This window comes from Lagopus leucura, unplaced genomic scaffold (genome assembly GCF_019238085.1).
Source record: "Lagopus leucura isolate 7727_CA_CO unplaced genomic scaffold, USGS_WTPT01 Super-Scaffold_100019, whole genome shotgun sequence".
Taxonomy (NCBI): Eukaryota; Metazoa; Chordata; class Aves; order Galliformes; family Phasianidae; genus Lagopus; species Lagopus leucura.
The window spans coordinates 13,084,672-13,108,037 of NW_024962273.1; the positions used below are offsets into that span (position 1 = coordinate 13,084,672).

General features: G+C 43.1%; 1 protein-coding gene across 10 annotated transcripts in view; it reads right to left on the reverse strand.

Annotated features, from left to right (window-relative positions):
* Nucleotides 1-23,366, reverse strand: part of BIN1 (bridging integrator 1) — an 84,589-nt gene that overhangs the window by 39,980 nt on the left and 21,243 nt on the right. For all 10 annotated transcript variants that reach the window (XM_042877589.1, XM_042877588.1, XM_042877586.1 and 7 more), the window contains exons 2-4: nucleotides 8,106-8,186; nucleotides 2,000-2,054; nucleotides 1,134-1,228 (exon numbers count right to left, since the gene is read on the reverse strand). In XM_042877589.1, the coding sequence (XP_042733523.1) occupies nucleotides 1,134-1,228; nucleotides 2,000-2,054; nucleotides 8,106-8,186 (231 nt within the window). The remainder of the gene's footprint in view (nucleotides 1-1,133; nucleotides 1,229-1,999; nucleotides 2,055-8,105; nucleotides 8,187-23,366) is intronic.

Genomic DNA, 23,366 nt, shown 5'->3' on the forward strand with positions numbered 1-23,366 from the left:
TCTCTTTTCCCGAAGGAGAGAAGCCAAGACAGACATTAAATGGGAAGATGGAGGCTGAAAATATTACTGCCTACTCTCAGAGGAGTTGCAGTTAGGTCTCAGGATTCTTGCTCCCTTTAGCCCCTCTGGCTCGAGTTTTCAGAAAGGACAGTCCTCTAGGAGGCACCATGGTAGCTCAAGAAGAAACGAGGCCAATAGAGAATGTGAAGCCAAACCAGCTGAATTACATCTCCATTTACTGCAATAGCACCTCATAATAGAAAGTTTCTGTATTAATGAAAGAATTGACCTGGAAACATCCTGGTTTTGCTTAATTCTATCTGCTTTAAAGACAGTATTTCCTGGGTAAGATGGAAATATTATTTCAAGAGAGAATTCTGCAGGGAAAACACAGGGAAGGGAACAGTCTTTGTCTTGCTTTCCTCCCTGTGCCTTCCTTGCTGCCACAAACAGCTGCAGCCTCATGGCAGAGCTGAACTGCCACAGCTGCTGTTCAGTTGAACAGCTGAACAAGACAGCAGAGCATGTCTGTCTCCAGCTGGACCACTGCACGTAAATGCCAAGGAAGATCCAAGCTGTCAAATGATGCGTTGTGCCCCACACTCCACAGAAAACACCTGGGCAAATTTGGACAGGCATCACCTCACCAAATGATGAGGAGAAGAGCAGGCTGCGGTGACACATGGCCCAGTCAAACAAAGTGGCAAGTAAAATACAGTAGCTGGTGGTAGTGCTATGAGTGGGAGGTTGATCGCAGCTACACAACAGCTGCTCTGATCATGCTTTAGGAATCGATTTATATTCCCATTCCTCTTGCAGAGAGAATGAAAAACATACCCAGTTACTTAATTACAGGTTCTCTTTTGGCTTATTCTGCCCCTTTTTAGCCATTGCTGAGGGAACAAAGTTGTTTGTATGCATAAGTACAGTGCTCTTCATAGTGTTCAGGAGTCTGGGAAACAAATACAGGCCACATCCCCTCAGCCATCCCTTCTTCCCAACACCTTGTCTCTTTGATTCCTACTGCAAAGATGCACATCTGAAGGAATTCAGTTCACTAATGCAGTTTCCAAAGCTTATCTCCTTTCCTTATCTCCAAGCCTAGTGAGTCTACATCCTCCGTTGAGTCTTACCTCTGCTATTTTATTTGTGTCATCTCTCCCAGGCCAGTCCGGCTCATAAACTTCCTGCAAACACTCCGTCAGCTTCTTGGAGGCTTCATGCATAGCTAGGAAAGAAGAGACAACTGCCTCAGAAACAAGGAAACAGTTAATCCCTTATCCCATAATGAAATTCAATGCAAGCAGCACTGAATAAGCTTCAACAAATGCTAAGATGGGACTTGCTGAATGTCTGCCCCTTAATAACACAAAAATGGAAGTAATCACAGGAAAAAAAGGAACTAAGAATGCAGTCACATTTACTATTCTGTGTTCATTTTCCCCAGGCAGAAGATGTAAGAATCTATCTGTTAAGAGAGCACCACCAGCTCAGCATTAAAGCACAACCCCATCCTGTCTGAGAAACTCTTGAAGCAACCCCCAACCAGACAAGGATGACCTCTTCTGCATTTGTCTGTACAGTTCAAGTCCTCACTCAGGACCATGAAAACACTATCATGCATTTCAGTAACTACACACACTGTGAGCACCCACACAGCACTGCCTCCAGAGCACCATTTCGGAGCTGGGTAGACCTGACTACCATTTGCAAGCCATTGGTTTTGGGAAACACTATGTTCAGACCAAGCATTAGGAAAAATGTCTTTACCATGAGGGCAGTCAAACACTCAAACAGGCTTCTTTAGATGGAGAAGGTTGATGACTCCTGCCTGCCAGTGTTCAATAGGCAATGCTGTTCTTCATATGCTTTAGCTTTTGGTTAGCTCTGGAAAGGTCAGGACTGATTGGCCTTTGAAGGTCTCTTCCAAATGAATGCTCTTTCTATTCTAAAACCCATGCCTGAGGATAGCAAACACCTCTGCATATGCTGATCTTACCTTTTACAGAAGACAAGTAAGTTCGGAGATCCTTCTGCAGTCTCGTGCCTTCAGACTGTGAATAGCAGGAGAAGACCATCAGTTATTTTCCCATTTAAAGAGTAGGAGGGAGGAATCAAGCATTTCTAAGGAAAGAAAATTCACCCTGCAGATGAGCCAAACATCAGCCCTGAACCAGCCTGAACAAACATTAACAAGACAACCACACAATCCTCTGATCTTCTTGGTAGGTCCACAACTGGTAACTGGCATGCATGTTTGGCCAACAATACCACCAGACTATTGATGAACTTTGTGTCAGTGAAGCTGTGAACTGCTTTTGAAGCTTTAATGTTTCAATACAATAGTCCAAAAGACAATAGTTTGTAAGAAAGAGGTTAGTAGTTCTGTGCAACAAATCTAACTGAAAGGAGTCTGCAGGTTATAGGAGACACATTTGTCTGGTACTGCCTTGGGAGAAGTTTAGTTCACCACTTTCCTGTAACACTCTAATTAAAAACCCCTGTGCAAAGAGAGTACAAGGGGTCTCTGACCTGACCAAATATCCTACTTAAACTGCAGGGCTTGCAAATAAAGAAATAATTTTCTTCTTCAGCTTTACTGTCTTAGTGGCCTGCCAACAGCAGACCTTGCATACTGGGAAACGAAAGATTAAAACCAGACACCAGTCTGAGTTTTGCTTGCTTGAGCTTTTAGACACCACAGATAAGTGCTGCAGAAGAACTCAGATTAGAAAGAACTTTTTACAGCAAAGTTAGGCAGACATGCATACACGTACACCTTCCTCAATACAATCACTCTTCCATTTTGAGCACAGTCAGATCCATGTCCCCACAACCATTCCTCATTTTCCTTCCCAGTTTGTACCTTGAGGGGGCCTCCAGTACAACGAATATTGACAGCTGAAGACAACTCCAGAGATGAAGAGCTCACAGAACTTCTCTAACAGCTGCCTCAGAGCTAATAACTTCACAAGCAGATGTTTCCTATCAGCTCTCCCTACAAAAGAGCCACCTCTTCAATAACTGAGTTCCTGCCCAGATCCTTTGTGCTTTTGGTGCAGCTGTGCTTTCTAAGCAGAAGCTAAATCTGTCCAGCTGTTGAAATGGTATTGCTAGTATAGCATTGTGAAGAAATCCATCTGCTTCCAAACAATGTTTCTGATTTGATTTCCTTGCCTCAAAAGTTCTGGATGAATTCACATTTATTATTTTTCTACTTTGCCATCAGCAAAGAAAATGAGGGACAGCAAAAAGCTGTCTACCTTCATAAAAGACAGTTGGACCTTAGTTGGCAAGAAAAGCATAGGGAAGTGACCCAAAGAGCATACAAGAATAAAGGAAGAGCGGCCATAACAGCTGCTGAAGTCCTAAGGGTGTCTTACAATATAGAGCAAGTAAACAGAGCTCTTTGCTAGCTTAAGGTAAATGCGCAAAGCTGTGCAGATGAAACCTTGTAGTGGTGCAATCAGAAAGTGTCAGAGGGGAGATGCCACAGTAATCAAAGACCACACAGAGAGGACCACCAGTAGCTCCATCAATTATGCCCACGGCAAGAAAGCAGCACTAGAATTCATGGACTAGAATTAGCAAATGTCAGTTCAGAAGGGGAAATGGTACAAAAGAAATGAGTATGTAAATTCTCTCAGTTCTATATATTTTTATAATGCAGCTGTATCATTTTTAAGAGTCACTAAATTTGAACACAGTTTTGAGGTTTTAAAAAGCTCTAAGGCAGGGAAGGTCATCAGTGAAGGTATTGAAGAACACAAGGTTTAAGTGCTTGCAGAGGGAAGTTACAGAGGTATAGCTGAACTTGAAGATGCTCAGGAAAGAAACACCATTGCACAGTCATTTTAAAATGTAGAATGTAAAGATATTAGAAATAAATAGTATACATATTTCACAATAAAAAAATCCACAAAAGGAAAGAAAAACTAGGACCAAAATGGAAGGTCAGTGCCAATTCTAGCTGACCAACATATTAATTTCTCATCCTTTCACTGATGACATAAAATCTTAGCACCAGAATAACAGCACTGGCTTTTGATGTGGAAGTGAGCACAGTGAGTTATTCTAATCAAACACAAAGAAATGTGCACTGTGAAAAGCCTGATGTGCTGCAACACATAGGTGTAGCCATGTGTGAGAAGATACTGCCATGCTAGCAACCAGTGTAATTCAATCCTGTAAGCCTATAACACAACCAGGTAAAATACAAGGGCAGTATATGCAGGAAGATGCTTATTTTAAAAAAGAAATGCTATGCTGGGAAGACTGGAGAGTTCTCTCTTCAAAGACCTAATGAATCACCTATTACTTATAACTGTGACAAAAACCACAACAGCATTTCTAGGAGTTCTTCACAATTTTTTGTTTTATTGAAGGAGTGTGTGTGTGCTTTCATTCACCATACCTTTCACTCAGCACTATTTAAGGATGCAATTTTCAGTAGAGCTGTTTCTTAGTAGTAGTCAGCTTTCCTAAAGCATTTCCCCTCCCAGCTTCAAAAGAAAAAATGTCATAATTCTCTTCCTAGGATTGAGTTGGGGACATTTCTGTATGTTTTTCCAATGTGTCTTTAGATAGATAGATAGATAGATAGCCACAGCCCTTATCACAGGGCTGAAGAAGAGAACATCCCAGGTTTTCCAGCTGAGTCTAAACTTGACAACTGCACAGGAATTAGCAATTGTGAGCACTGTACCAGACATCTTGTAACCATGGAATACAGTACTGCCATTCTCTGCAACAAGCCTTGCACTCCATTTGCAAGGCCTCAGAAGAGAGGCATCAATCCTGATCTGTCCAAACTTTTCTCGACCAGCCAGTAGCTCTGTTTTGCATGGCTTAGCAGTAACAGCAACTTCCCTAATCCAGTTGGTAGCTAGTGCTAATTTGTGTTCCTTTTAGTTACTTTTGTTGGTACAGCATCATTGGGTTTTGTTTAGTTTTTGTTTTACAAACATGGGAATAACAAGCAGTTATTTTATGTAGAATGGGTTATGAGTCCCATAATGAGATTCATGAGAGGAATACAAGTCTCATAGGATAGCAGAGGACTTGAGAAATAGAGACATGGAATGTAGCTTAAAAACACATTGGAAAAAATACAAAAACGACCCCAGCTGGATCCTAGAAAGAGAATGATGACATCATCGAGATGAGCATCATACTGCTGGCAGTGCTGGATGTTGGCAACTCACCCTAAGACCCCACTACTGCCAGAACAAACACTGACCTCAGGACACAGAGGAGCAGTGAGAAGGAAAGCACAATGCCAGGAAGTGGTGTGTATGTAACAGTTGTAACTGCATTCTTATTCTTTCCTTTTCAGTAACAGTTAGACATGGACTAAATAACAATTTCAATTTTACAAACAGTACTTCTTGGGTTTACTTACGTGTATGGCACCCTCTCTGCCCATAAAGAAGCTTTTAGGTGTGACACAGCCAAACTTACAGCACAAGAGCAAAAATTAAACCCGCAACCCCACAGGGACACTCAGAGCTGCACAGCCTGCCCTGCTGAGGCTGAGCCAGGCAGAGATGGATGCACAGCACACCAGCAGCAGCTTCTCTCTCAGGCAATTGGTGTGAAATGCTGAATTTCCACAGGACTGGCAACTCCTGAATGGTATCAAAACTCAGCAGCTCTGCCAGACAGAAACATGAGACAGTGCCAGGTGTAAGGGCTGCCACCAGCCTCCTGCTCGCTCACTCCTGAGAGTATTTCAGATGCAGGCAAAGACAAGCCAATTCTTGGCACGTCTCAATCATTGCACTTTTGCCTCAGGTGTCTTGCTGCCAGGTCCCCAAGAACCATTCTATGTGTGCTGCTGCCTGGGAACAAGTGATACTGGGACAGAGAAGGCCTTACAACGAACAAGCTGGGAGGTTTATTGCCAAAGATAATCCATTGTGAGGGCCAATTGTAGGCCCTGAAGCCCAGAAGCACGGCTATGTTCAGCTCATTTGTCACACAGCAATCCAATGTGCCTGAGCTAAAAAGCTCTCGTTACTCAGAGCTCAGAGTGATATCTGTTACCAACTTGAATGGAGAATGATCTGGAAAATGCAGTGCCTTCCCTTCTCTCCACTCATCCACAATCAGGAAGGACTATAAGATGCCTTATAAAATGAGTAAACTATTTTTAGACCTGCTCACCATTCACTGACAGTCACCACCAGAGAATGCATGCCAGCATGACCCGGCACAGTCTTTAGAATCAGAGGAGCCTCTAACCAACTGAGCAAACAAGGCTACTGCCATAAGGCTATTTTTCAAAGTCCCTTCCTGTTTCAAAAACTTTCTGGTTGCAACCCAGCGAGTTCCACAGAACAGCTATTCTGTTACAGGTCTGCAGTGAAAGATCATCTTTCCTCCAGACTTAATGCTTCCAACTAGAGCACATTCTGTATGGAAAGGACACTGAGATCTCACGCACAGCCATACCACACCACATGCATGTAGTATATACATTCAAAACAAAAGTAAGGTTGTATATACACACATACAGTTAAAGGATTTTTCCCCTTTCTTATCAGCGTAACACCTCTTCAATCTCAGATGACAATCCAGATAACTCACTATTATGATCTGCACTGTGAAATAGGTATTTGCTTGCATTTATTTTACCAACAGGAAAACCACATGTCAAAAGAAAACCAACAGACAACATGCAGAAAATGCCCAGCAGCCTCCGGATCCTCCAATAAATTGTTTGGACTGTCCTTGCAAAATGGGAAAACAAACTGAGCTGTAAGGAGTGTAGAGGCAGTAGTTCTTCATTGCGCTTCTCAATGCACCATTGGACTGATGGCTTTGGAAACTGAAAATCCATACCAAACAGATTTGAATCTAAGTTTTTCATTTTTCCTTAAAAAGTAGCTTCCCTAATTGCTGACAGTCTCAATAATGATAGGGAACAGTCACATCTGGTAATGTTATGTCCCCAGAAAGTAGCCAAACAGTATTCCTCTGTGTACTAGAGAATTCCAAGGGTAGACATGCTGCAGAGATGTTACATGTAATTCTGAAGTAACAGCAACCATCTCTGCCAAGAAAATGATCATAAGTCTCCAGGAATCTGTAGTGAGCCCTGGTTAAATACAAGTCCAAGTCAGACTGAAAGATTTTCATTATATTCAGCTGTGGATAATCCCATCTCAGACAATTTTGGGACACAGACCCACATCTGCTGAGTCTAAACAGATACAATGCAGCTGCCACTAACAGCTCCAGAAAAAAGCCCCAACTATGCCAGGGCATAAAGGGTCTAAAGACCTTCTCCAGCACCACCTGCAGTTTGGGGTGGCACACGCTTCCTGCTGTGAGCCAAGAGCAGCACTTTTCCTAGCATCAAGCCCACCAAGTTACAGTCAGCCTTGTAAACTCCCTGGGGCAATTGATGTAACCTTCCCTCATCTGGGTGCCTGAACATTACAGATACAACACACACCCAGGTCAAGAAGTAATCCTACTCCTGTCCATGGGAGGAGGGATTGCTACACTACTGAAATATTTGTGTGCTAGAATGTAAGTCAGAAGCAGAAATATAAAAGACTGAGGATTCAAGCTTGACTCAGTGATTGTGCAAAGATAGAGAGAAAGTTGCATATAGACCTTATCCATGGAAGGACTTTTCTTTTTCTCCATTTGCTCTGTTCATCTCTCTTCCACCTTTTGTTGCACTTCAGGAACTTAATTTACTCTTGTTCCATTTTGTTTTTTCAATTCTAATCTGTTTCCCCTCCTACCCATCTTTCAGAAAAAAATAATGTTTCTCCCTTACCTCTGCGTCCAGCCCAGCAAACCAATTACACTGTGAAGTAGCTGTTAACTGAAGGAATTGTTCTGGCTGAAGTATTTTTTTTCCCCTAAACTTTGGTCCAAAATATGCATCACTTTTCAGCTTATACTCACTCCACGATAGGGGATTTGGAAGAGAGTGTGATTTCTCATGAGTGGACCATTAAGAATTGTGGGTCACTTCAATATGACTATGGCATCATTTAATGTAACATGCTCTAACTGCCTATTGCAGCAGATAATTAAAAACTAACGCTGAAACCCAGGGTGAAATTACATATCTCTAATTATTTTACCAGCTGCTTGTTGAAGTTCTGCACACACTGTTCAAACTGCTCATCTTTTGTTTCGTCTGCTTTCCCAAGCTTCTGAAGGACCTGTAGAAAGAGAGGGAAAAGATTAGAGACTTAGAACACAGAACAAAGATAGAACAAAGCAGACAAACAGAAGCCACTGCAAGTTCTTGCTCATGAAGCTGTAAAGAAGGAAGGTTAAAAAAGTCTTCCTTATTCTTGTACTTAGAAGTTCTGCAGTATTTCTTCAAATAGTCACAGTTTGAAAAAGGATTTATAGATGACTCAGGATGAACTTTGACCTCTAATACTTTCCTGTACAGAAGAGCATGACTGAGGTTTGCTCTTCACGGGTCTAATGCATCTCCTGGACCAACATGAGACAAACCACATCCCTAACATGCCTTCATTTCTGTGGTTTTGCTCTTTTTGATTTAACACGAGACTGGTCTAGACAGGGTGGGTTTTTGCTCTTGGAACAGCTGGACTGTGCTGCCCTAAAACACAGAAAGCTGTGTAGAGATGTCCTAGGAAAAAGACAATGGATGGAGTAGTGAAAGTTTCATATTCTTCCCCCCTTTTCTCACAGTGCACATGCTTGGCAGGAGCTGGCTGTTGAGAATATTTGGGGCCATGACACCATGAGCCTATGTGACACTATCACATTTGAGAGTGTCAGCATCCAGCCCTTTTCCTCTCACCACAGCTCAGCTCGACACAGCCTGCAAAAAACTCCTTATCGGAGTACTTCCCTTATCACACTTCACTTCTAATGAACTCTGTGCAGCTAAGTGGGTCACACTGGTGCCACGAACAAAGCACTTCACTTTCTGGGCAGGTCCCAGGCAAACTGCAGCTGCAGAGGAGGGCAGCAGTATTTGCTATGCCTTAAGTAACTCCAGCAGCAGGGAGACAAGGATACAAACTACAGCTGGTTAAGCTTGATTACAACATCATTGTTAATCAAAAATAAAGCCTTGTCTTGTAGTGCCAATAAAAAACACAGAAAAGTCTACTCAGTCCTCAATCACATGAGATTCTGTAGAGCAAGAGGTGTGCAATGAAGAGGGAATGCTGAGGGAATGCTTGGACAAGAAAGGGAGTGCTGGCTGCTAAGAGCGTGACTTCCAGAAAGGCAAAAATCACTGGAAAGCAGAAGTATCCTGCTCTGCTGAAGACAACCGACCTTTATCCATAGATCTCAACCATTATGTTCAGAGCACTGAAGCAAGAACCTGCTTCAGCTTTTCTGTCATCAGCCCCTTCAGGGAGGCCACCTGAATCAGCTTCCTCCAACCCCTTATACTACACATGGATCTTTTCAGAGAATGTAAAGAGGATTATGCTCCTGCAGGGCAAGGATTAGACTTCTATTTTCAGTTCCCAAAATGGCACTGTGAAGGTCCACGCAACAGGATGCAACATTCACCTACTGGCCCGCTCTCATCTTACCGCACAGGCAAGGAGGAAGGCATTTGTGTTAAGTCTGTGAGGCTAATCTCAATTCCCCACTCCTACATAAACACACACATTCCCCAGCTTAGCCATGACTGCAGTAACTGACTCTAGAGCTGGGCACGAGCGCAGTCATTCAGCTTATAAATCCCTTTATTTAGTCTGGGATTGAATGTCCAGGAAGGAATCACTGTTTTCCATTTTTTTTCCTGCTCAGCAGCCCCTCCTCAGCTCCAGGATTATTTGAGATATTCATGTGTAACCAAAGGTGAGAGGGAGGCTCATATATATATATGAGCTATATATATATATATATATGTATATATATATCTGACCACAGCTTGTGACTGAAAACCTTCTGAGTTAACTCAGGTGACAGCAGCAAGCATTGCAGCTATAAATGCTTAATGGGCTTCTAAGCTGTCTACATAGCAAGATGCAGACAGCGCGATTATTCCCACCTTCCTCCAAACTCTTGGTACACACAAGTTTGCTGGAGACCAGAAGAAAAGCTGTACTGTTTGGACAGGCAGAGTCCTGTACATTGGCTACTGGTACCTCCTTTTCTCACCTGCATCAGTGAAGGTGGGTATATGCCATGGGAACGCTGCTCCTGCTCAGGCTACATGCTTCTTTGCCATTCTAACAACTAGGAGAAGGATTCAATATGGATTCGTATTCCAGAAGCAGTATGGTGAACCTCTTCTAAGAACGCTGCTCAAAGGCTTCAAGCTCAGCTGTACTTCCTTATGCTACCAGATCTATTAGGGTAAGGATTGCCCAACAAATGTGTGACTTTCTAATTTCTAATACAGGAAAAGCACCATCACACCAGAAGCGCCATCAACAATGTTAAGTGCCTAGCAAAAACATAAGCTGCAAAGCCTGAGGAATGAAGTTTCTAATGAGAAGATCAAAGAAAATTGCTGTGAATATAAAGCAGCTTTGTATGAGGCAATACATCTGTCTGGCTAATCAGGAGACAAGATGCTTTCAGGCCTGGAGGGAAGGAGACTTTAACTTGAAGGAATCTGGAATATGTCACTGAGGGTCAAAGGTTTAGAACAGCCTCAGTGCACCCATACCCACAGACTATTCTTTGAGATGGCCTGCCTTCCCGCTTCCCATACACGTAAGGAGCTCATCTGCTGCCAGGGGGACAAGCACTTCAGTCTGGGATCATCCAACCAGCTGGGAAGATCAGGTTCTGCACAGGTCCTACAAAACAACCAGGATTAGAAGGGGCCCAGCTCTCAATTTTCCTCCATCGCTACACAGAGGCTTGCACCCCATATCTGCAGGCCCTGTATAAAAGTCTCAGCTATGCAGTCTTCTGGTCCTTTTATTACATGCTATGGCACAACCCACACAGATGTCAAATCCAAATGCAATTTGAGCTGTATAAAATGATGGCTCCACAAGGCTGGCCCTCAAACCTACTCCCAGATCTTCCAAGAGAGTAGAGCAGGCAAACTATAACAACAGATTCCCCCAGAGCCCCTACACCAAGCAGATGGTCCTGGGTGTGCTGCTAACTGAAGGCATGCCTTTTCTCTCTGCTAATAACCTGTGAGCTCACAGGACAACTCCCGTCCCCAGGCTGGTACATGCCGTCATAGGTCAGGCTATTCCGAGTGAGCCACGGCTGCTCCCTCCCTTCCTCTGTGACGGTCTCTAATCCCCCAGCTTGTTGCAAAGCCAGATGAAGTTCGGATGGAAACTTCAGGCTCTTTGATAGCTATTAATGGAGCAGATTTACCAGGGTAGGAGTCAGAACCCCACTGTGGCTCCCAAATCTCAGGGCAGATCAGAGATGGTGTGATCTGACAGCTGCTGTCTGGAGGCAAACCACACTAGGCAGCAGCATAGACGTGGCATTTAAAAGATTAAGCAGCAACCATGGCTGGGCTCCTTGGTCTGCCCTTGACCTGAAAAGTCCCAATCCTGCATAAGGAAAGTAGCCATTTCAAGAAGGTGCAAAGTTGGGTGAAAGAGGGAATACTTTCTGCAAATGAGGTGATTTTAAAAAGTACATTGTGGGATGGGTTTGAGAGGAGGTCCCCAGCCTCACTGCGGGTCTAACCTTGGCTGTCCCAAAAATTCGCAGTGACAAGATGAGGATGTCATCCCAGCCAACGTCTTTGGCCTCAGGCACCCAGTATATATTTGAACACAATTTCCTGTGTTACTCAGAAAAAATGCCCCTTCTGACCATTCACTCAATCTGCAAGTGCCTGGCATTTCTCATAAGCTAGGACTACAGGTGCCTGATCAACTACCACAACCTCTTCAAACAGAGCCAAAATTCCATTCTGTCTCCATTTTCTCGGCACTTCAACAAAAGCAACAAGGACCATGGGATTCAGATTACAACTGAAGCTTTAAATTAAAAGCACCCAAGAATCCAGGGAGGTGAGATTGAGAGATAATAACACAACACATTCCTTTCCTATCAGGAATATATCTGTAATCCTGCTGTTGTGGCAAAGCTAACTGCAGTCAGTTTTGAATTGATACAGTCCAGAAAGAGAGAGATGACAGAACTGACAAAGAAGCCTGAATTCTTCTGCATAAAAGATCTGACATTCTGCGAAGAAAAGGTATGGAATAGCCTTGAAAAACAGCACGTTTTATAGCAAGATGTACAGCTTGCTTAAGGAAATCTGAGCTGCAGGTTATTCTCAGCAGGAAGAATGTAAGATTCATGACTTGACTGAGCTTTACTTAAGCAACCCAGTTTTGACAGATTTGAAAGGAAGCATCTCATCGGCTGCAATTCAACCACTTTTTCCAGGAGCACAGAAACAAGCACTCCCAAGAAGCAAATGGCCACACTCCATACATTGGTTCCCAGGCTCCTTTTTGAGCATAGGGCACACGGAATAGAGATCAGTTCCATGAATCAACTTTTCAATGCAGATCAGCAATCACCAATAAATCCAATCTGTGAATCCTTAATTGAGCTAAGTTTCCCCCTGAAACACCAGAATTTAGGGTAGTCCAGCCCTGACAAAGAACTGTGTTGCTAAGCCCACAGCCAGGGGAGCTGAACCCTGCCAGACAACACCTTACTCCATGCTGCATCAAAGAAGCTGCCATCACATCTTACACATACAGGCCCTCTGCTCCTAACTTCTTTCATCTCCTGACCTCTCCTCCCTCACAAATGCCTCTGACTTCTGCTGCATCTGTCAACCTCAGTGCAATACCTTCAATTATGAATAGGGTAAAGATCCAGAAAACAGTAACTAATTCTGAGTTGCAACAAATTGCACCAGTGGGAGTGGGTTAACTAACAACAGAACAAATCTTTCATCTCCATTCTCAGCCCTTTCTTCCGTGGAGGATACTAAAATGGGTTTGGAAGAAAGCAGTCAAAAAGGAAAGCACAAAGCCACATAACATAAGGTACAAAGGAAATTTCAGGTGCTGTTGAAGCCTCATTTCCCCTCTGCCCCAGTGAGTGCCACTGAGCGACTTGCTCTGCCAAGCAGGTTTGCGCACAGAAAAGAACTTGGGTTTTGTGCTCAGGGCGAGAACCAGCAGGTAGGCCCAGCTGGGCAAGACCTCCTCTCCCAGTCCAGTACAATCAAGTCTCTCTGGAACAAATGGACAAAGGAGGCCAGGATGGACAGGAAGACACTCCCAGTACCTTAGCACTACATTTTAAATTGAGGAAGTTATTCCTGGGGGCTAGTCAATCAACAAGACCCTGAGATCACTGGACAATGGGAAAGGGCAGTTTCACACTTAGCACGAACAGAACACCTCTTGTGTGCTTCTATATGCTGGCAAAGTTTAACAGATCCTGCAAAGGCAGGACGTGGGGAAATCAAGGTTCAATACAGTGTTTTGTTAAGAGACTTCCTGTGTGGCCTTGGAAATCCACATCCAGTGTCACATCCATCTAGCTGGAAAGGGGAATGTTTGTTCAGCATGTCAGAGTGACTGAATTTATCCCTGGCATCCTGAGCTGGCAAATGGGAAACAGAAACAGAGGTGAGACAACCAGGATTTTGAGTGCTCAGCTCAAGTTATCCTGTTTATGATTTCACAGGTGTCCACCTCACTGAAGTCTGTGAGAGTTTGCATTTATTTGCTGTACTCTAAAACTGAGCCTAACTAGAAAAAAAAAAAACCATCTAAAAACATTTTGGTCACACTGCATGTCCTGAGCCTTCAATACTACCAATATAAAAATATGGTGACAGTGAGGAATTTAAAGCGTTACCACAGACTGAATAGAAATCCATCACTAAGGACAGACCTCTCCGAAAAAATTAGGAAGTTAGATGACCATCTGAGGTGTGATTTGAGCAGGACTGATCCCACTCTGCATAGAAGAAGGATTTTCTAAGACCCTACCAGAGCTAGAGTTCCTGAATCTTGAAGATGACAACAAACAAAAGGTTCATCACTCGGTCTCTGAACGAATACTCTCCAAAAATACATCACTTCTTCCATATCGCTGCAACATACAGATAAGTATGACTAGATAACAGCAAATACAGCTAGTCACAGAAACACACAGCTTTGCCGCCACCTTCCCTAAACGGCACCATATTGCGAAATACCCACAGCAAGGGTCATACTGCATTCCTTCGAGGCTCACCTCAAATATCTCCCTCTGACAGCTGCTAAGGAGCACTCTCACCATTACCTGCACCTCTAGGAAACATCTCTCAAATTTGACATGACTCAGTGTGGTCATACTGGATTGCCTTACAACATCAACTCTCTTTGCTCACTCCACAGTCAATAAGGAGGAAAAACAAAACAAAACACAGATCCACTTTCTCATTCTCAATTACTGCAACTACCCCAGAATGGGCTCAGAAGCCGTTCAAGGCAATCACTTTCACCAGGCTGAAGTTAGCACCTTACAGATATACCCATGTCTCTGATCTCTGTGTGCCAGGTATAAAATACAACGTAAAAAAATGTGCAACAGGTGCAAGACTGTTTCCAATCTTGTAGCTGGAAATGATGGTCATCATTATGGCTGAGTCATAAGTGAGTAGTGTCTGTAAAAAAAGGGTACACAAAAGACCTGTTCTAGTTTTGTAGCTTCATGTTGCGCCACCCTGGTCTAAGAATGCCTGCTTTATTTCTGTATTTTCCTTTGAATATTCTGCTGAAGGCTTTTTTTTTTTTTTTTTTGTGAAGCATAAAAAGGGGATTGTTTGGCTGCAATAAATTCTTTTTCTGTAGCAGTTGCAATCCTCCATCCAAACTCAGAGGTTTTAACTGAAGAAACTGCAGGGCAACAACCTTCAGTGATAGCCCTTTGAGGATGAGCTATTCCTGACTGCACCATGCACTTCACCCAAGATTTCAAACAAATCAAAATCACTGCACTCAGTTTCTCCTTGTGGGCTAAGGCAGCTAACATCCATTCTAAACTGATGAAAAGAGTCAGCTAGTTGCTGCACAGAACACCTTAGTGTTCAAAAACAAAAGTAGGAAGATGTAGAAACACATTCATCAACACTGGTACAGAGTGGGTATTCTGTTTTCTTACAGTAACAGCACTACAAGAGACAATTTATATTTGCATTCTGCATGTCTGCACTCTTTATATTTCATTCTGATTTATATTTGCATTCTATATTTGCAGAATGTGTACATCAGTTTACCTTTGTGTACAAAGGTACATCGATTACCTCACAATATTTATTAGGAAAACTAACTGGAGCAAGCTCCTGACCTCTCCCCTCTTAAAACTCTTCCTCCAATGATTGGCTCCCTTTGGATTGGGGATGCTTTTTTCAAGTTACAGGCTATAGACCATGGGATTGACATCACTCATAGTGCTCACTGTTTGTATCACTATAAAGTGTCCTAAGACCATAGGCAAACACAATGAAGAGTTAGTCCCAACTCTCAGACAAGTTCAGCCCAAGCCCAGTCAACCCCGATGATGTCAAGCTGCTCCTGCACACACAAGAATTGCTGCTCTGCCATACCAATGGGCAGAGCTCTGTGCACAAGGTAAAGAGCCGTCTTGGATTCTCCTTGCTCACTGCCAGGATGATTTTCATCACCAAGGTTACCCACTCCTCTCTTCCTATTGCTCTGTCAGCACTTAAAATAACACTTGCTGACCCGCTCTCCATCCTGGAATGACCAACATCTCTGAGAATCAGCACAGACAGCATCTTTGTCACTGCAGTCTGCACCATGTTCCAACCGAGCCCCATTGCTACCTCACTTACAGTAACCAACTCTTTCTGAGGGTGGTACTTTGCTTTCATTTTCCAACCTGTGATCAAATCACTTTTCTAAATTGGGCTTTGACATTTTCCTGCCTTAATGCCACTCACTCCAAAAAAGCCTTGGTTACCAACATCTGCCAATGTCTCCAACTATAGTATATTGTCAACATATTTACTAAAAGAAGAAGGACCACTATCTTCTGAGGACAGCAGAAGCTGAATTTTCCATTTTCAGAGAGATCAAGTATATCAAAGCACAGCACAAAGATGACAGAATAATTTTCACCAGCTTCATTCTGCTTCCTCTGAGTCAGGAGAGCAATTTCATAAACTTATCTGGGGTACTTCGAAGGCCCTCCTTCATCACTAAAAATAATGACATTCAGCCTCAGTAGCCTTTACACATTACCTATAGGACAGGCAGGAATTCACTAAGTCCACAGGTTATACTTGGTGCACTGATGTTTTGTCAGCATATATTAGCACTTTGATGAACCCAAGAAAGGTTATGTACACTGTTATGGAAGGCAAAGCCATAAAATTGTTTACTGTACAGAATAATGTCAACATTGACAGTGTTCCAACATAGTTATTTTATCCATCCAGCCTACAGGTTTCAGAGAGACAAATTCGCCAGAAGATTGCAGAACCCAGCAAATCCTCACAATCAAGAAATAAGCAGTTATATATCGAAAACAGTAAGTTAAAAAGCCATTAAGAAGCCTGAAATCTCCTGCCTCCAAATAATTAACAAGTTTACTCTCTCCCTCTCTTTGCATGCAACTATAGGTTACTATTTATGGGAGGCATAACAGCTCATCCATCTACAGGTCTAAGCACTAGAAATCCATTGTCCATGGTTCAAAACATAACTTCAAAACTTCAAAACATAAACCAAGACATAGTTGCAGCTTGCGTTTTTAGCTGCTACGCACTAGAGAGCCATTTGGGTTGGTTTTCTTTGTAAAGAAATAGGGTGTTTCCAAAATAGCTGCCTGCTGACTGATCTCTGCAATCCTCTTCTCCAGGAGGAGGCTGGAGTATTCCTTTGTTGCTTTAATACACTGCCAGAGTGCTCTGAGAGCACGAAGCCAGTAGCTTCCACCTTGCCTTTCTCTGACAATATCATGCTTACAGCTGCAGTATCTCTCAATCTGCTACAACAGAGCCCATTTTATCCTCCCATCTTTGACCATACAAGTACAGCATATCAATGCTATCTGGCAAGCATTATACAAGTAGGGAAGAAGGCAATGTTAAACCCATCGGGCTACATGTCCTGCCTCTCATGGACTAGAGCTCCCTGCAACACCTCTGCAGTTTCCTTGCATTACACACTAGAAGCGTACAATCAGTGAAAAACACACAAGAAGACTTCTGAAATTTGCCTTTATTTCAATATATATCCTTTAAAGGAACAGTGTAGCATGTAGCCGGTATTTGGGGGAGATATTTTTGAAGCACAAGGCCATTACTGATGATGACCTCTTCAGTATTCTACATAAGCTCCCAAGACACCTTCAGGAACTTGAACTAACAGTTTCTCCTACACTTCTTACAAAGGTTTTCAAGTGCTGGCATGCAGACAGCTCCACAAGCACAGTATGCACCTAGATATGCAGATACAGATATGCACCTAGCACACTATTAATGCCCACATCACTGAGCTACATGTGTAACTTAGCAAGCTTCATTGGTTGATTCTCAGCTTTCCACAGATGAGCAGTGGGACTCTTTCTCCGAGGCATGGAATCGGTTCTGAAACCAAAGGGCACAGGAAATACCAGGCAGTAAATCTGTGCTAGTTCCTGCCTCATACAGACTCATTAAGGAGATAAAGATGACATTCAACTGTATGCAATCTGTCAATTTTTGTGGCATCTGCCTTGGCAAAAAGCCTGTAAATAACATGATGTTTTGAGGAAACAGACAAGTTCTATAGGAATTGCTTTTGTTAGGGAACTGTGTCACTCACAGTACTTTTAAACAGCTACATTTCAAAGAAAAAGTTCAAGAAAAAAAAAAACAACTCTGCCTAGAATGACAAGCTCAGATCTTCCCAGTGCTATTGGGAAACTCTACCATGAGCACATTCTTCACCTCAAACAGTAATTAAAAAGTAATAATAATGAAATAATTGTTCCTTTAAGAGTAGGATCTCCAATTTTCTTTTATTAAGTGTTCTAGGAAAACTCCAAAACATTATTGCAAAGAATGTTAAAATTAGGAACCTTTAGGTCTTCTAGGACACCCTACAGCAACACTCTCTCAGTGGTCAACTCTGAAATGACACTGCCCAGAAGTCAGCATTATTATTATTTTAAGTTGCATGACCAGCCCCTAGATTTTCTAAAGTTTAAGAGCAGGTTACGAAGCATAAGTCCATTCTTCCCAACAGTGATTACTGCTAATATAACCACAAGAGGCAGGGTTACTCTATTAGCTAACAGTAAAGTGGATACTGCATTTGATGATTTCTGTAGGGCAATCACACATACTCTATGCCAGGACCACCCGACCAGCCTGAAACCAAATGCTTCCGACACTGCAAAGGCCAGATCCAGAGTGCTTCACTGTTTTTTTGACAACAGCACAATTAAAAAGTGAGGGGCACAAGGACAACTGGTATACTCACATCAGGTATTCTACAAGCTACACGCTGCTTGAGGTCACAGCTGTAGAGAATGGGGCTCTCCCATACCACACTGCCCTGCCTATATCAGGCACACGTTTACAGGCAGTATGAAAGGGGAAGCTGGCTCCATGTCGCCAGTCACGTCTGTGTGCCCAGAGCAGGTGGTGACAACTGAGTTCAGCTGCTCCCTCTCCCCAGCATAGTTCTGGGCAGACTTCTCAGGTGTCATTTTCACGTGTGGCAGAAGATGGAAAGGCCAAACTCATCCAGCTCAGCTCCTTCTCCTTCGATTTTAGAGAATGCTCTGACAACATTAATGAGGACAGAAAGAGTGATGTGCAGCAACAAGTCACACTTGCACCAGACAACAGGGTTTGCTGTACCTCTATCTGCTAGTCTGGCACATTAACAAGGCAACTCAAAGCCTTATTTTCCATAGAAAAAAGAAGAGCAAAAAATAGAGGGCTTCTTCACACTCTAGCTCAGCATCAAGTCTGCAAAATCCATAAGTAGGGCATAGAATGCAGCAATTCAAGGAAAGATGTTTGTATTGCTTGTCCTCCCCTCTCAAACCTTAACATCAACATCTCCCAACCAAGGCGAAACATGAAGTACGCCTACTTATCAGCCCAGTCGCTTCTGTCCTTCACGCAGTTTCCAGTTCTCAGATAACCAGATCTGATTTGAGCTCAGCAGCTTTTATTTTTGACAGTGGTCTCAGAGCTCACTTACCAGTTTAGGCTGAGAAGGCTCTCTGCCCAACGCTGGGTGCCGACAGATGATGAATATACGACAGACAAGTGGATGTGGACACTGAATATATTACAGACAAGTGGGCATGAGCTGTCACTCTCAAAGGAGAAGGAAAAGGCACACTGAGGAAACTTTCCACTGTGCTGATAGACTCCCTCCTCTCCACACACCTGCGTACCATGATCGAGAAAATCAAAGACCACTGATGATATTATGAGTGCCACCGCATGCTTGGTCTGCTTGCATCACTGTTCACCACATGCAGCCTCAAGGAAAAGAGGTTTTCTTGTTCCAGATGTTTGATTACAGCGGGATTCTGAGCCTGAGGTTTTGCCTTCAAACCTGCTGCAGCACTGATGCACAGCCATGCTAAAAGGAATGAATCTGGACCATGTGTCTGGCTTAGCAAAGGGCAGGAGGTTTGCAAAGCACATGGGACTGAAAATCCTCGAGACTCCTGCAGATAAAAGATGCAGCTCACTTGACAGATATCAAGCAACAGCATAAAACGCTGCTAGTTCTGCTTACGTAAGTGCAGCTTTGATAGTTGAATGGAAGGAGGAAAGGAAGTGTAAAGAGAGAGCAAGAATAGCAAAAAAAAACCTTCCCAACAAATCTTTCCCCACCCAACACAAGTTGTCAATTGTTTCTGATGAGGAACTCACAAGCTTTCCTTCCCTATGATGGATGGTTGAAAGGGAATAGGAGAATGTTTTATTTCCTCCGAAGTCTGAAGGAAGGTTCACCAAGAAGCAAAGCTTTCTGAAAGAATAATACAGATCCATGGAAAGACACAGTCTCAGCAGTCAGCTCAGATCATACTCTATTTCCAGATGACTTATGGACATACACCCATACTACATGCACAGCTGGGGCTAAGGCTACCAGCCAGCTCCAAGCACAGCTTGCCCAAAAAAAGACAACACTAAACAGTCCTATAGCTGTAAGTATTGATCATGTATTTTGTGAGAGTGAAACAAAAGCATCAAAATGGGTAATAATCCCTCAAACACATGGATACCTTCAACAATGCACAGCAACCAGATCATAAAATGCATGCAAGCTTAATGTCCCTCTCATCCACAATCTAGCCAGAGTTTGAAATTCCTCTTCCATTTCTATTTAGAGGTCCTCTCCTGCTTTTATATCTTATTAAGCACACGCAGGAAGACAAACACAGAAATCACCATCTAAATTTAGACCAGAGAAGTCAGCTTTGCTGTAAATGTCATCAGATTTAACCACTGGCTGGGAGGAGAGCGAGTTTGTGTTGCTGTCAGTCAAAAGTCAAGCACAGACATATTGCTGTATCGAACACCATTGTCAGCTGTCTCCTCCAAAGCAAATGCAGAATCTATTCTCAGAACCCAATGAGTCCTTACTGCAGCCATTAATAACCAGGGAAACTGTCAGCAGCCTGCACCTCTCCCACTCCCTGCACTTACACTTGATGTCACAGCCTCAGAGAGAATTAAAACTCCATGGGGACCTGCATCACTTGTGAAAAATGGAAACATCTTTTATGTGAATTAGTGCACTTGCCTCCAGTCTGCAGAATCCTACGCAGAAGCAAACTGAGCCGAGCCTGAACTCAGCTCACTGATTCACTCAGACATCTACTGTGGAGCTGACATTTGATTTTTGCCTCCTCCCCACAAACTGCATCCTACTACAGAGTGGGAGAGAAGCTGCCTTTCACCTGCAGCCTTTCATCCCTCAAAAGGACCCGTATGACATTTTAGGAAACAGATTCGCAGACACTGGGAGCAAGTTCCATTGCTTTTGGCTAAATGATCCATGTTTATGAGAATGCTTGCAGACAAAACCCAGCCCCTTCAACTTGGCCTGCACCACAGACATGAAAGGCTGCACAAAAGGCTCAAGAGATGCCACCCACATCCCACCTCCTGGCTCACTGGCACTGATCTCTCTATTCACCGTACTCACACACTTCTATCACACATCTAGGGCACTCCAGTATCACCACTTGTTACGATCACCACAGTTGTGAGAGATCCCATCTCCTGCAAAAGAAGTTGAGCACGCACTTCTCACCGTCTCTACGTGGATAAATCAGTCCTTTGCATGTTTTCTGAAGGGTTTCAAGGGGCTTTTTGGAAATTCAACAGGATTAGAGCCTGGACTTCTTTGTTTCCTCCTACAGCAGTCAGTTGTCAGAGCCCCATTTAAACCTCTTGAGCTGCTATGAAGCAGACCCATACACTTATCACAGACAGATAATAAACAAGAGGAGAGAAATCAAAAGTTATAAAGAAGCTAAATTGCCTTGACAGGAATTATTAACCCCAGTTACATTCTCATTAAAGGTGAAGATCTTGACTTGCTAAAGTGCAACTCCCTGTTCCATGCCATTATTGGATAAACTAAAGCCTGCTGGTACTTACATGGATTACTGTTTTTCATTTAAAGAAAATAGGAAGCTTGAAATAAAGAGAAATAAAGGTATTTTAGTCTGTGTCTAGAACAGTGTGCACACCAGACTTGTAGCATCATTACTGCTTAAGATCTGCTTAAGAGAAAGGGGAACATCTGTGTTGCAACACACACCTCTTTAGCATGGATTCTGTTCATTATGGGGACTTGCCCACCTATTAACACCATAAAGCATTAAGTTCTCATGTTGAAGCAATCCTGAGCTCAATCAATAATTGCAATCTATAAATTAATGAGTGAAAAAAAGTCCAAGAGTCAGAAAGGAACCTGTCTTACAAGAGAAAATTTGATAGACTTTGTAGCTTCAGCCATGATATCCATAGTCCTCACACCAGAAGCTCAGGCCAACTCTGGGTTCATCACAGAGCTAAGTAGAAAGCATTCCTTTCTCTCTGCTACAGTGCTTTCTTTCTGTAGAAAGGCCTGATTTTGACAAAGATTTCAGCCACGTTGTCATAATAGTGAAAATGCTTTCATATCAACCCAGTTAACACCAGATTAAAGACCACCTGACTTGTTCTGTGAGTCATTTGGTGCTAATCTTATTATATGTGCTAACAATAAAGTCAAAAGCTTGCCCAGAGCCTAGAGGCCTTACTGACCTTCTGTGGTTAAACCATGCATATTTCTAGAACCAGCAACCCCCATGGGAAGAAGGCCACAACTGCATCTTGTTCCTGCAGTCCCCCTCTTAGCCCAGAGCTTGTTTGCAATGGATAATCAGCCACCACAGTGAAAAAGGCACCAGGTTGTGATCTTGACACAGAATCACTATAGAGCATCTGAACTGCCAGAAATCCATCCTGTTGTTCAGTTGGCTCTACTGTAGCTCTGGGAGACATACATCATCATCATCACAAAGTCGTACGTGAAATCCAGACAGTAAGAAAGAAACCGAGCTTTTGTGCTGCTGTCAAACAGGATACATATATACATTTTGTTCAAGTTAACGACACAAGTGACCTATTACACATTAACTGTCTCCAGACACATTATCCACAAGTACAACCTTAGATAATCAATGTCTAAACAGCTTTTTGACAAGCTTCTGATTATGACAATGGAATTTCTCCTCACTGTAAGTCAACAATTTAAGTACCATTATTCCACAATATTATGTGCAAGTCAGTTTGTTCGTTCTTGTCCCACAACTTAAACACAACAGGGGCTTTTTCCATTTGCCTGGTCCCTTTCAGAAGAATTGCTCCATTCTTATCATGAGATCTCCTTTCTGCTTTAACATAACCAGCTTTACCCCCGAGATTTTCTCATTCAGATCCTGTTCTTCCGCTGCTGCAATATCAGGGAAGAACTAGTGAAAGAAGGGAACTAAGATTGCAATGACTGAAGTGATTTAAGGTTTTGTTCAGCTACTCAGAAAACTGAATGCCCAGAGAAAAAATGCTACAGAGCAGAATCCAGATCTGTGTGAGCCCCACTCAGGTTTTAGCCCATCACCACAGATGTGCTACACCAGGCACGGACCAATTCAGACCTGGGCCAAGAGGACTCCAGTCACAGGAGACTCCTAAGAACCAAATATGAGTTTGAGCCCACTTTGCCAGTGCCTTGGTCAGTTTTGGGGTTTGTAACCCCTAGAAACATTTTCCTGTGAGACACCACAGACCCTTCACAAGCTTCCTATATGCAGATATTTGCTGTGCAAAGAGAAGTGTCTATGTTTGGTGGCCCTGCCAGGCAGGGGGGTTGGAACTACATGATCCTTGAGGTCCCTTCCAACCCGGGTGATTC